This window comes from Mercenaria mercenaria, unplaced genomic scaffold (genome assembly GCF_021730395.1).
Source record: "Mercenaria mercenaria strain notata unplaced genomic scaffold, MADL_Memer_1 contig_1886, whole genome shotgun sequence".
Lineage (NCBI taxonomy): Eukaryota > Metazoa > Mollusca > Bivalvia > Venerida > Veneridae > Mercenaria > Mercenaria mercenaria.
Window position 1 is genome coordinate 55,751 of NW_026459900.1, and position 13,476 is coordinate 69,226.

Sequence of the window (13,476 nt, forward strand, 5' to 3'; positions counted from 1 at the left end):
GTAGATCCCTCGGAAGCACCGAAAACAAGGCAAACAGTGAAAATTGCAGACTCGGTTTAATTGAGTCTGTTCATGAGCAGTAATGTAAAATGCAACACTGCCCACGCTCCCCTAGCACCGGCTTAAGCAGTATTCAATCTTCAAATCTAAATGAGTTGAAATCAATGATCCCGAAGGACCAGAAAATATAATAACAATGAGATGAAGTCGGGGCGACTTTTTAAGGCCGCCACACAGCACTTAACACCCGCTGTTGTGAAGTAAATAAAATCTGGAAAGTAGATCCCTCGGAAGCACCGAAAACAAGGCAAACAGTGAAAATTGCAGACTCGGTTTGATCGAGTCTGTTCATGAGCAGTAATGTAAAATGCAACACTGCCCACGCCCCGTAGCACCGGCTTAAGCAGTATTTAATCTTCAAATCTAAATGAGTTGAAATCAATGATCCCGAAGGACCAGAAAATATAACAACACTGAGATGAAGTCGTATGACAAATTACCTCCATTTATTTTTCATCTAAGGGAATACACCTTAGCAGCTTCTTATGAGATTGGTTTGAAACATTATTTTTTGAAAAATCGAAGAATACGAAGAGCTACGGTACGGTCTCTAATTTATGTCTTCCATGGTAAGAAAAAGGGTCATGTTAGATAACTCTTGATTGAACATTTATCGGTATGAATACTTTTCTAATATATTGTTTTATAGGATTGTATTCTGTATCTTCTAAATGCGTATACCAGTGCATGATTACCTCCCCTGATTTTAATAAAATTCTTTTTTTTCTCGGTAAATATTTATAGAACTCATCATAAACTTCATTATTGTCTTTAGTTGGACTTAGGCAGGCAGGGTAAATAGCTATTGACTGATTTATGTCAAATTACCTCCCTTCTTTTCATATTAAAATGGGTGTATCTCAGCAACCAATGAAGATACTGATTTGAAATGTCAATTGTCATTCATGCCATCAGATGGACTTGGACAATCAGGCTAGGTAACTTTTGACTGAATCTATGACAAAATACCTCCCTTTATTTTATGAAATTGAATATATCTCAGAAGCATCTAACGAGATTGGTTTTAAATGTTATTTAAGTCTTTCAGGGTAAGGAATAGTCATGTTAGTACAAAAATATTGCATTTGAGCCTAGGATGCTCAAACTTGATATGGGGATTGGTCCTGACTAGTATTTGACCCATAGGTCAAAAGAGACAGTTTTAAGAATTTTTTTATCCTGATGATATTAAATGTGTATGTCCATGTGATCTATGTCAAAACTTGATCTTATCATTAAGAGCAATGGTACTCAGGTGAGCGATATAGGGCCATCATGGCCCTCTTGTTTTTATTTTTTTTTTTAAATTTTGATAACGTCACATTTCATTTACAAAGGCTTTCGTAAACATAATCGCTTTAGTTGCATATATTATTGTGTCTAAAGGTAATAACTGCATGTTACTAGAAATTCGAAAGGTAACAGAAAAACAAATAAGCAATTATTAACAATAACAACATTATCTTTGCCCTTGATATGTTGAATATACTTGGAGTAAAAGAGTCCTTCTAAACAATCTCTGATTTTTGTTTTTAATTTGTTAAGTGAGAGGATTATGGTCACTGAAGACATTAATAGGGAAAATGGCCACACTTATATTAAACATACTTTAAAGTGCTAAATTAAGAGCTTTAAGAGCTGGACCTTCTTTTTCTATAGTAAAGTAGTTTATCTGATTTTTATTGAACTCTTTGGGAAAAAACAGACAGTATGATTGATTCCACATACGTCTTCTTGTAGCAATACCCCACCAGCACCAATATCACTAGCAACTTCTGCTAATTCAAATGTTTTTTTTTCCTTCAAAATTTGGAGCCAAAAGAACTAGTTTACTCTTGAGTATGATCTTCCATTTCTCAAACGATTTTTGGCATTTATCATTCCTAATTAATTTTGAAATTTTATTAAGTAAACTTGTTAATGGTTCAGCAACTGAAAAAACATTTTGACAAAATTTACTGAAACATCAAAAGATAATAGGTTAAGAGATTTCTCGGAATTACAGATCGTCACAAACACACCCTCAGAGCCACATATTTGCAAAGTAGGCCCACAACAAATATTACAGACGGGTTACTTCAAAAAATGTAACAAGTGCATTTTAATTTCATGCAAAATCTAGATAGAGGGAGAGGAAGGGTAAGGGGTAGATAGGGGTTGGGGTGGGAAATATAAAGTAGAACAAGGATGAATATACAAAGAGAATGCTACGTTCCTCAATTACAGTTACACTACAGTAGCGCAGACATTCATGTACCAAAGACAAACACACAGCTAACTAAGATTTTAAACATAGATTAACAGAAAAGTAAGATATAACAACACTGTAGGGCACCGCCTAAGACACACAAACGCACAAGCACACAAGCGCACACATATAAGCAGGAAAAAATTAACAATTGGGCACCGCCTAAGGATTATGCGCAGCCAATATTAAGATAGACAACACAATCTATATAAAATTCCCGCTGAGAAAGGCTCTAACTTTCGCAAAAAATATCAGATAATATTTAGTAAAACATAAAACTGATATAAATCTAAGGTATAATTACACTAATGACTCAATAACTTGTCTTTAGTCAGAGAACCAAGAGCCTAATTTTTAAAGGTACGACTAATGGTTGTAACTGGAAAATCAGAGATAGATTCAACTTTAGCATCAATAACTTTACGCTGACAATGTCTCACAGCATGACCTAAGAAAAGAAAACTTTGCCTCACTGACGCTTTGAAGAATTGCTTAATTGTCTCAAGATGACTTTGTCATGGTATTTGATGACATTTCAAAGTATCTTTCACATCAGTTAAGTCCAGAAATAATGGAATTTTCAAGTCCCTACAACGTGACAGCTGATTTGTTTAAACCAAATGGCATGCCTTTGTACTGTAATTAACCTTCAGTTGTAACCATTGCTGAAATTGGTTTACCAATATCTGTGAAAGGAACTTGCAAAACTCCTTTTAACAAATCAAATTGTGTGTATAATTCTGTATGTCCATCTCTTTTAATACAGTCGTCAACTCTATTCATAAGAAATGAATCAGATTTTGTGACGCTGTTAACTTTCTTGTTATCTGTACACAACCGGTTAGATTTGTCAGGTTTTTGAACACGTAAACATGGAAAACTCCAGATACTTTTGCTGGGTTCAATGAAATCGTTATCCAACAAATACCTTATTTTCTCCTTTAAATATTTCTATTTGTTTGTTCATTCTACAAAGATGTTGTTTCATTTGAGTAGAATCTGCAAGTGAAAAATTTTATCAGTTCATATTCATGGATAAATTGTTTCAGCTCCTCTCTTTGTTGAGGTTTCAAATGCGAAAGAATTTCATCCAGGTGTGGTAAAATGTCTGCATTCTGAAGTTTTATCGACCATGGACAGTGCTAGTTTAATGTTTAATGTCACATTCATTTGAATTTTCAATTTCCTCACTAAAAGGTAAATAACACAGTCAGAACGAGGGGCAAAACTGTTTCTACAAATGAACACTAACAGAGCAGTTTCTATCAATGTACTCTTTTAACATCTCTTTATGCCATAACTGTTTTTGCTTGCGTCTTCCAGGAATGGTATTAATATAGTTCAGACCACTTGACTTCCTTTCAACAATATAGGGACCATTATATCTAGCTTGTAATGGTTTACTAGGGATATATAAAAGTGCCAAAACTCTACCACCTGGTTTAAAACTTTCTTAGGCAAACTGATCATATCTTGTTTTCATTTTGTTTTTAGCAGATCGCAAATTTGAATGTGCCTGTTCACACGCTTGTGTCTACTTAGTTCTAAAGTCAGAAACATACTGTAGCAAGTTTAAAGATTTTTCATCTTTTGAAAGAAATTTCTCTTGAAGTTATTTTAAGGGTCCACGGACAGTGTGTTCAAATACTTATTCAGATCGTCTGAACTCAAGTGATTCTTGTACAGAATCATTGAATACAAGTAGCAATAAATGAATACTTTAATCCAAGTTCCCCTCTGTATCAAAACATTATGTTCTTATCATGTTTTTCAATGACTGATGAAATCTTTCTAAGTTATCTTGACTGTCCAGATGGTAGGCTGCATATTAGTATTGTTTTATGCCTAATTTATATAATATTTGTTAAAATATCTCAGACATAAAGTTAGTGCCTTTACTTGGTCAAACTCTACACGTTTTGGGAGACCAACAAATATTGAAAAAATAACAATGTATTTGACCTTAATGTTTCTTAAAGGAATAGCTTCATGAAATCTTGTTGAAGATGTGCCTTAAGTATTTTCTTGACAGGTTTGTCTACCATTTGACATGTGTGATAAGACCTACGAAACTGGGACACATCAAATAGCTTAGGGCAATAAAAAGGACTAAAGATGTTGTGGTATGTTTTATTAACACCACAAGTATATGACATGGGCGTCTCAGGAACCAGGATTAGAATTTCCTGACGACAAAATTATGGGACCACAATTTAGTAATTAACTGTCCATTCATCATCTGCAGGGACATCAGTTGGCCGCCATTGTCTTATTAAATTCCCAGAAGCAAAATGGCAGATAGGGACATGTGAAGCTTCTTCTTCTTCACTAACAATCTTTGGAAACAATAATGAAATAATGTGTTCTTTTTGTATAAGCTGTGGCTTTGACATCAAGTTATGACATTGGTTATTGAAAAGAGAATGATCAGAGTTGTCTGCGTCTGTTAGTTGAATAGACAGATTTGAATTAGCAGATATATCTGTTTAAGAGTAAAGTGGTTCATTGATAATGGTATAAAACAGATCTATGTCTGATACAAGATCACTATCAGTGGCTTTCTTAGCTATAGAACGGGTAACTACACACGAGGTGTAAAGGTCAGTAAGTTCCTGCTCAATTTATTCAGTTTTTTAATCCAAACAAGGTATGTCAGTTATAAGTGAATTTACCACTACTTTATCTCATGCTAGGTCAACAGTAATGGACATCTTTTAATGGCATATCAAGTCAACACCCCCAGTCATAGGGCCACTAACCAAATCTGAGGTTAAATAAATATTGTGGAGGGATACAAGAACAAAATCACAAATATGTGATAGAGAGCATCTAGAATCAGTACAAGACTAGGGTTTAGATTTCAGAGCGATAAGGACTGTAGGCTTTGCTACATATGTTTTCTGTTTTCTCGTTAGAGTGAAGCATTCAGAGATAATGTGTCCAGTGTTCTTGCAATAACTGGCAGTAGGCAGAGAAAATGGGTTTTCAGTAGGATTACTGTGGTATACACACTGGTCTTTGGGCAAAATGTGAGTAGACAGTATTGGTAAAGTCTAGCAGACGTTTCAACCCTAGGAAAGCATTTGCTTTCCCTTTCATGTCTTTTACAAAAAAAAAATGTTACATGAATGATTGAGATATTTTCAACGTGTGTACGATAACAAAATGTCTCGTGGGTTTGCCACTCTGACTTATTTTTCAAATTTCGCTTGGTAGAGGTTCATCCAGTGAACAAGTGTGTGTAATTATTCTAAATTGAAGACAAGGAGACAATGAAAGTGGCTTGAACATTTTTATGTAAATCTAATCAGTAATTGTATTTGCCTTTAGTACCACCTATGAGTACATTTCCACTTTTAAGTGGATGGATAAAACTTTAACATGTCACGAGTATTTTAAGTTTTGTTTGTAAAAAATGGATTTTCTATCCAAGAATAGGTATTTGTCTAAAATACTGTTTGAGTTATGGGGGTTGACTTTGGATGTAAAACTTCAACCCATATTCTATAAGTCCAATATGAGGGATAATGTTGTTGAAATTCCTGTAAGAGTTATGGAACTAGATGTCATAACCTTGTGATATTACCTGAAAGATGAGTGTAAAGTTCTAATGTAGTATTTTTAATGGCTGAAAACACAATTCTGTTCTCTTTGAAAAAGCTTTAACAAAAATTTCTAAGTTAGTCGAGGCGAGTGAAATAACCTTCCTTATTTTTCGAATAGCCGAGCAAGAAATGAAGTAGACGGGGTTTGTCATAGTGTCAGTGACACCCTTTCTCAGCAAACGTCTTTTAGGGAACTGTTGTTAAAGTCAAAACCAATTCGATTTGCCCAACCAGTGACTAATAAAATATATGTTTTATATGTTACTGCAGTTACATTCTGTTCTACATACCTGCTTTGAAGTTGACTTCTTCTTTAAAGTTCGCTTAATTCGTTTAAAGAGACCCCTAAGCTTTCCTGTAATCGAAGTAAACAAACAAGTAAATCCTTTTTGAAAATAAATCATAATGCTGGCATTGTGTTGTGCATATAAACTATAATAAAGTCTAACTTTACCGGATGATAATTTATTCCACTGCCTAATGTTCTACTACTATTATAATAAACTAAATGGTACCTAGCAGTTTATGACAATATGTAAAGATAAATATTAACTCGTTGTTCAAAAACTATAAAAACGTTTTTATCATTTACACGCAGGTAAGGTAAAATGTTGTTTGTCTTTATGCATATTTATATTCAGTGCATTTCATCTACAATGAACGTACAATTTTCTTTAGTATCATATTTTAGTGCAAGGCATGTTGTGATAACATCTAAACTGGGGTTATTATTAATTCTAACGGGTTTGAATACAAACTCTAAACTTGGAGAAATAACTTTTGCGATGAACAAATAAACAATTAACCTTTCTTTGATACATAATCTTCACTTCCATGCTCATGATTTATCTCTTGGTCCGAATCTGACCATGTCTCCTCATCATCATCCGGATCTAAAAATATATAACAAGAAAACTTACATGATTTGGACTGCTCCTTAGTCTATTGTACATTTTATAGAAATATATACTTAATAATATCATAGAATGCGATTCAGCAAAATAAAAGCAGACTGGGTCTGATTAAGTTTGTTAATGAGAGGTAACAAGAGCACCGCCTACGGTGCCATTTCTCGTCTGCAAGTGCTGGACAATATGTAAGAAAAGAGTTATAGTTCATATTATCTAAGTACAAAAAGGACCATAATTCGGACAAAATGCAGGTTGGAGTTATGGTTCTAGACATACATTGTCCCCTAATGATGAGCAAGTGTGCAAAGTTTCAAAACTGTAGCTAGCTTGTATAAACAATAACCTCAAATTGTTTAAGTGCAAAAACGGCCATAATTTTGACAAATTGCGTATCAGAGTTATGGGTCTTGGCCTAACTAGTCCCCTAATTATGATAAAGAAGTGTGCAAATTTCAAAACTGTAGCTTTTATAGTTTTTTAAAAAAGGTGGACCTAAACAAAAAATTTAACCACGAAACTCAAATTTTCTAAGTACATGAAGACCATAATTCTGACAAAATACATATTGTTCCTTGCCTACATAGTCCCCTAATGATGGTAAGGAAGTGTGCAAAGTTTCAAAGCTGTAGCTCTTACAATATTTGAGAAAACGTGAACTTAAACAAAAATTTTAACCAACGCCGACGCCGACGATCATGTGACAACTATACCTCGTAGATCTTTTAATCTGACGAGCTAATCAAAAGTGTACCATCCTCACGCCCTCTTAGTATCACCTTTAAACAGGTATTGAAAGGACTCTATGAAGCCTAACGACTACACGGCATAAAAGATTAGTTGTGATAGTTATTAAACCTTTAACAAATAGTTCTTTGGACGCACAGAATATAAATCAAGCAAAATGATGGACTCGATTTAATTAAATGTGTTAGGTAATCAAAACTCACCACAACTTGTGCCCCTAGCCCGGCTTAAGCGGAATTCTATTAAAAAGATGGATGGACATCATAAAAAGCCAGGGGATCAATTCAACATAAAACATATTTTAAGGTTTCCAGACTCAATGAGCTATTATCATATTAAAAGTGTTTTGCAACAGTTACTGTTATTCAAGGTTATTCAAGGTAATTTCGGTATAATCAGATTCCTATGGTTGAATGTTAAGCTTTGATATACCTTCTACGAGTGGAAGTTCCACTCTTGAACTTCTATTTTGACGTGTAAGAGGAACATCTTGTGCCATATGCTCATCTCGATCACTCTCTTTTCTCAAAGACTCTTCAGATTCCTTTTTTTCTGCATTTCTTCTTTCATCAGACTCCTTTTCTGTTTTGAGATCTCTTTCTTTTTTCTCATATTCAGAAGTCGTATCTTTTTGGCATATGTCTTTAATCTCTATAACCCTAATTTCTTTGTCACTTTCTTCAATCAGTTGAAATACAAGATCATCTGCAAAAATAATGTTGTCCTCTATGTGAACATCAGTAGCATTGTTCAGGATATTCATCCGTGTCAGTTTACCGCCAACATCTAAGAACCAACATTTATTTATCTTCTTCAGTTTCCATTTCTTCTTTCTATCCGTATCTGATCCCTCCATTATGTAGCTCCTGCAAAACAATATATGATTTGAATATCCATGACTTTATTGTAAAAGACGACATTATTCTCTTCGTTTTTGTATGTTTATTATATGCATTTAACTAATATCGTATCAGGTTTATTACTTTTTTTCTAGCCAGTCTGTCATTTCTCTGTTTTAGTGTAATTAAGTACATGATACACTCTCAAACAAAATCTGTATATTTCGATATAAACATAAAAAGTGACTGCTGTTATCGAGTTTCCGATGTTTTCAAACAGCGTCCGCTATTTTACGAATTTCTCCACATAGTAGGTCAGAGACTACGAATTAAAAAAGGAACTTACTGGGAATAAGGTAAGTTTATACCTGCGAATAAGGCAATGTTTGTCCATTCTGATTGGCCAGTCATGTAAACAAATCCAAGTATATATTTTTTCAAAGTTGAATTTTTACTGCATTTACAGTATTTTATCATATATTTTGACAAAATTTGCTACATTGTATATATATTGAAAGGAAGTTTTATCAAACGAATTTCTCCCGCCATTCCAACGATGTAAACAGGGGGTCATCTCATTCATATGAAAATTACTTAAATAAAGTAACACTATCCATATGTTTAAGTCCGATATTTTGGCGGAAATAAAATAGTTTTTGAAAACAAATGTGATTACATGTTTCGATTTATGGAAGGCCTTACATGCCATAATGCTATAATGGAAGTCTATGGGAAAACAATGTGTGGTGTCTAACCAGAAGTGACTTCATAAATATTTGCACATCACTGGGGTCAAACTTGCGGTTTTCCAAGGGTTTCTTTGAAACTGTGATGGAAAATGCCATCTCTGTAGTAGAACATATAATAAACATTATTTTTCAAAGATATTCAGAAAATAGTGGTGACTGTTTTTTAACCTGTGACTATTCTTGGTTCTTGATTGTTTATAGATGTATTTACAAAGCTCTTGTATGCCCCGATATTCTACCTGATGTTTTTATTTTAATGCACATGCGCCTTTTAAGTATGGCAAAAAGAACGCTAAAGAATATAAGGATCTTGACGTTTAAGACGGGTTTTCCCCGACACGATGGCATCTAACATCTTAGAACCTCAAGAGATGTTTGCATTCTGGCAGTTTTACAAGGCTCTGTCAGTAGACATGTGATGTCAATTGACGGACAGAGATTGTAAATCAATTAGAGAAGCTTTCGAGGTAGTTGAAAGGTACGAAGAGTTGGTGGGTAAGAATTATTCTCTATAATGGTCAGACAGGTTGGCAGTGAGGGTAGCAGAGAAACTACAGAACCCAACTAGAATTGTCATAGGAGTGACGAATAATATCCCATAGTACAAGGTCTTGTCACATTTGGCAAATTTTAAGTTGGAAAAGGGCCATAACTATGTCAAAAACTGATGGTTTGTAGCCAAAGTCGAACTAGACCAGTCCTGTATTTTATGATGTTACACCTGTGTACCAAAATTCATTTTAATTTGACAAGCCTTTCATGAGTTATTGTCAGGAAACCGTGAGTTTGGCAAATTTTATGTTGGAAAGGGACCAAGAATACGTCAAGAAATTGGTGGTTTGTATTTTATGATGTTACACCTGTGTACCAAAATTTATTTAAATCTATTAAGCCTTTCATGAGTTGTTGTCCGGAAACCATCCGACCGACCAACCGACCGAAAAGCTAACTCTTACGTACGCCCCTAAACCCAAACTTCGTTTGCGGACGTATTATAACCGCTACAATAGAACAGACAGTGCAGGAAAATCAGATCTTGATTTGCAGAAGACATTGAAGTTTATTCAATACAGACTTGACAAAATTGAAAGGGGTCAACAACATAACAGACAGACCGGAACAAGGGCATGTTTCATTTATAATTCAAAAGAACACCTATACAGAAGGTGTCGTAGTCGTGGTAGGCAAAACAACAGCAGCAGCAATAACAACTCGACAAGTCATGAAACCAGGAATAATATTCTGGAAATGGCAAACCGTTAACTCTGGAGGTTAGGAGGGACCGAAAGCATTTAGTCAAAGACATGCATTTAACAAACAAATACATAATAAATTTATTGCTAACCTAGAAAACAGTAAAACACTGCAAGAACATAAACGTAATATAACTGTTTCTGACTCTTCTTGTATAGAAACACCAAGGATTGGCCTACTAGGTAACAAGGGTAACCTATTTGACAATGGTATGTATGCTAGGGGTGTAAAAACAAAATGCATATTAATTCATTACTCGATACTGGGGCCACCGCAACCTTAATTTCAAAGACTGTGCTTGCCAATATAAAATATGGTCCTTTACAAGAAAGAAATATGGAAAAACATGTTTTGGTCGTAGTAAGTTTGAAGTTCAATAAGGCAATCTGTTAGGAGAACATCCAATCATTGTATGTGATATATCAGTAGCCCGAATCTTAGGTTAAGGTTTCATCCTTAAACATGTAACAAAAATGGGATTTAGATACATTTTAGTTAAAAATGCGTTCATGAGAGAACATTTAGTGTTACCCGAGTGGTGAAGCTGAACGGGTATGTCGGATAGTTGTAAGTGAAAACTCCCTTCTTACTCTTTTACCTATGCTAATGTCGCAGTGCATGATGGACATCAGTTAGCTAAGACAAGGTATATACATTGAATTGAAAGTGTTCCCATAGAACAGACTGAGATCAACATAACTGAAGGAATTATAGATCCTCATAATTCAGGTATAGGTTTAAATAAACGTGATGTTACAGCTATTGTAAATCCTAGTTTGAAGAGACTCAGGAGGAGCTGAGACACTACTCATATTAGATACATCAAAAGATATACCAGAACTTAAAAAAAACTATATGAGAAGAGCTGTGAACATTCAAGTAGCGATGAAAAACAACGCGTAGCCTTACTCATGCACAAAATTTAAAATGAAGTTTTGTTTTGCAAAATCATCAGATGATCTTAGTTACACTAACAAAGTGAAGCATGCAATAAAAAAAACTAGAGACGTTACCCCTACTTGTGAACAAGCTAGACGACCACGTTTCGGATAAAAGAAAAAAAGAAAAAAAGAAGAAATTGACATAATGTTGTCAACGGGAATTAAAGAACCTTCAAACTGTGCCTCGTCATCCCCTATTCTTTTGGTAACCGAGAAAGATGGCTTATCTCGTTTTTGTGTGGAATGCGGAAGACTGGATGACGCCACGGACGAAGACGCATACCCTATTCTAAGAGTTGACCAATGGCTAGACGCTCTGGCTAGCTCTTTGTCGTTCAACACTATGGACCTATGTTCTGGATTTTGGCAGATCGAAATGAGTGAAGATGACAAATGTTAAACAGCCTTATCAATTTTGTAGGTCCTAATCATTTTCGTTAAATACCATTTGGTTTAGTCAATGCCCAACCGACGTTTTAACGACTGATGAAAGACGTTTTGCAAGGGCGACGATGGATAGAATCTCTGTTATACATGGATGATATAATAACTCCTGGTAAATCAGCTGGCTGATGAGTGTCCAGAGCGATTGGAGAACGTGTTCAAAAGGCTACAAGAAGCAATTTAAAGTTGAAACCCTCAAAATGTCTGTTGTTCCAAAAGTCAGCAACTTTCTTCGGTCACAAGGTGTCTAAAGATGGCGCTCCTATACATGAAAGCAAGATATCAGCTGTAAGAAATTGCCCAATAAGTCAAGTAGCAACATGGCTCCAAGAACTCGGGAATTATAATCTGGTAGTCACACACAGACCCGTTAGAATTTACAACAATGCAGATGCACTATCACGAAAACCATGTAACTCTTCTAAAGACACTGCAAATACCGACGAACATAAAATTGAGGATGACAGCAAAGAAACAGACACTACGAGCAACAACAAGACAGGCGTTAAGTAAGGAGAACACTGAAAGCTTGACACACCATCAGGTACCTCTTGATGGGTGGGAACCAATAGAAAGAGACCAAGAATAGATGAAAGACCCCAATATTTGACCGATACTAGAGGCAAAATGTTCTTGCAAGGAAAGACCAAATTTGACATCTGTAGCAAAGAGAAATGAGCAAGAAAACTGTGACGGCGTGTTAGACATAAGCGTTAAGAAAAGGAAAAGGACTCTTAGTGTAAGATAAAGTTGACCTGACAAAATAAAGAAAGAAATAATAATCAGAAGAACTTGGATAAGGGAAAGGAAAGTAGTAGAGACAAGACTAGTGAAGATGAAAGAATGAAGTTGAAAAGTGGTGATGAAAGTAAGTCAGAGGTTAAGAATAAAACAAGGATGGAACGAGAGTTAATAAAAAAAAATGGGGATACAAAGTCTAAAGACAAAGGAAATGAGAAAAGAGTGAAGGAAACGGTGAAGATAAACATGAACGTTCAAAGGAGATTTCAGAAAGTAGAAATGTCGACGAGGTGACAGAAAGTATTAATACTGACAGTGAATTTAGAGGAGAGGGGAAGACGGTACGTGAAGAAAAAGAGGAGAATAATAAAAGACATTTTAGTGTAAAAGCCTCTTGTAAATCAAGATTTTACCTTTACTAAATGCTAAAAGAAGTTGCGAATGGTAATTATCCGTCCGAAGTTGAAGTAGCACAAATCGAGATGATCAACTCTAGAAAGTACACGCATGATGCATTAGCCACTCACCTACAAAAATGCATCAAGTTCATAAAATTAAATTGAACAGGAATAAGAAAGAACGAAATTATAACCTATAAAAAGTGATAAAGTTAAAACAGTGAGTAAAGTATTAAAATATATGGCCCAGCTACATGATATTATAAAATAAAGTGGCATAAATAGTTTAAATGTATGTGATATCATTGAGTGTATTTTACAGTAAAAGTGATAAATTGTAAGACAAACTGGTACATTTGACATATTTTAATAAAATGTTGTTTAGAAATGTGTTCAGTGTTAGATTCTGCTTGTTATCAGTTAAAGATAAATATGTTATGAGTTTTTATAGTTTATAATAACGTAAGTTGTTTGAAAAGTGTCAGAATAAAGGAAAACAGTCTGTTTTATGCTCTGTATCTGGGTTATGTGTACTGTTATCT

The 13,476-nt window shown here is 34.8% G+C and overlaps 1 protein-coding gene across 1 annotated transcript in view; it reads right to left on the minus strand.

Moving 5' to 3' along the window:
* The window catches only part of LOC123524566 (tyrosine-protein kinase Blk-like), a gene marked incomplete at its 3' end in the record, with an annotated part of 61,143 nt that extends 48,068 nt beyond the window's left edge, over positions 1 to 13,075 (minus strand). Inside the window, exons 1-4 of the mRNA XM_053532947.1 lie at positions 12,950 to 13,075; positions 8,001 to 8,434; positions 6,720 to 6,806; positions 6,204 to 6,268 (exon numbers count right to left, since the gene is read on the minus strand). Of these exons, the coding sequence (XP_053388922.1) occupies positions 6,204 to 6,268; positions 6,720 to 6,806; positions 8,001 to 8,424 (576 nt within the window). The remainder of the gene's footprint in view (positions 1 to 6,203; positions 6,269 to 6,719; positions 6,807 to 8,000; positions 8,435 to 12,949) is intronic.
* Between the last annotated feature and the right edge of the window lie 401 nt (positions 13,076 to 13,476).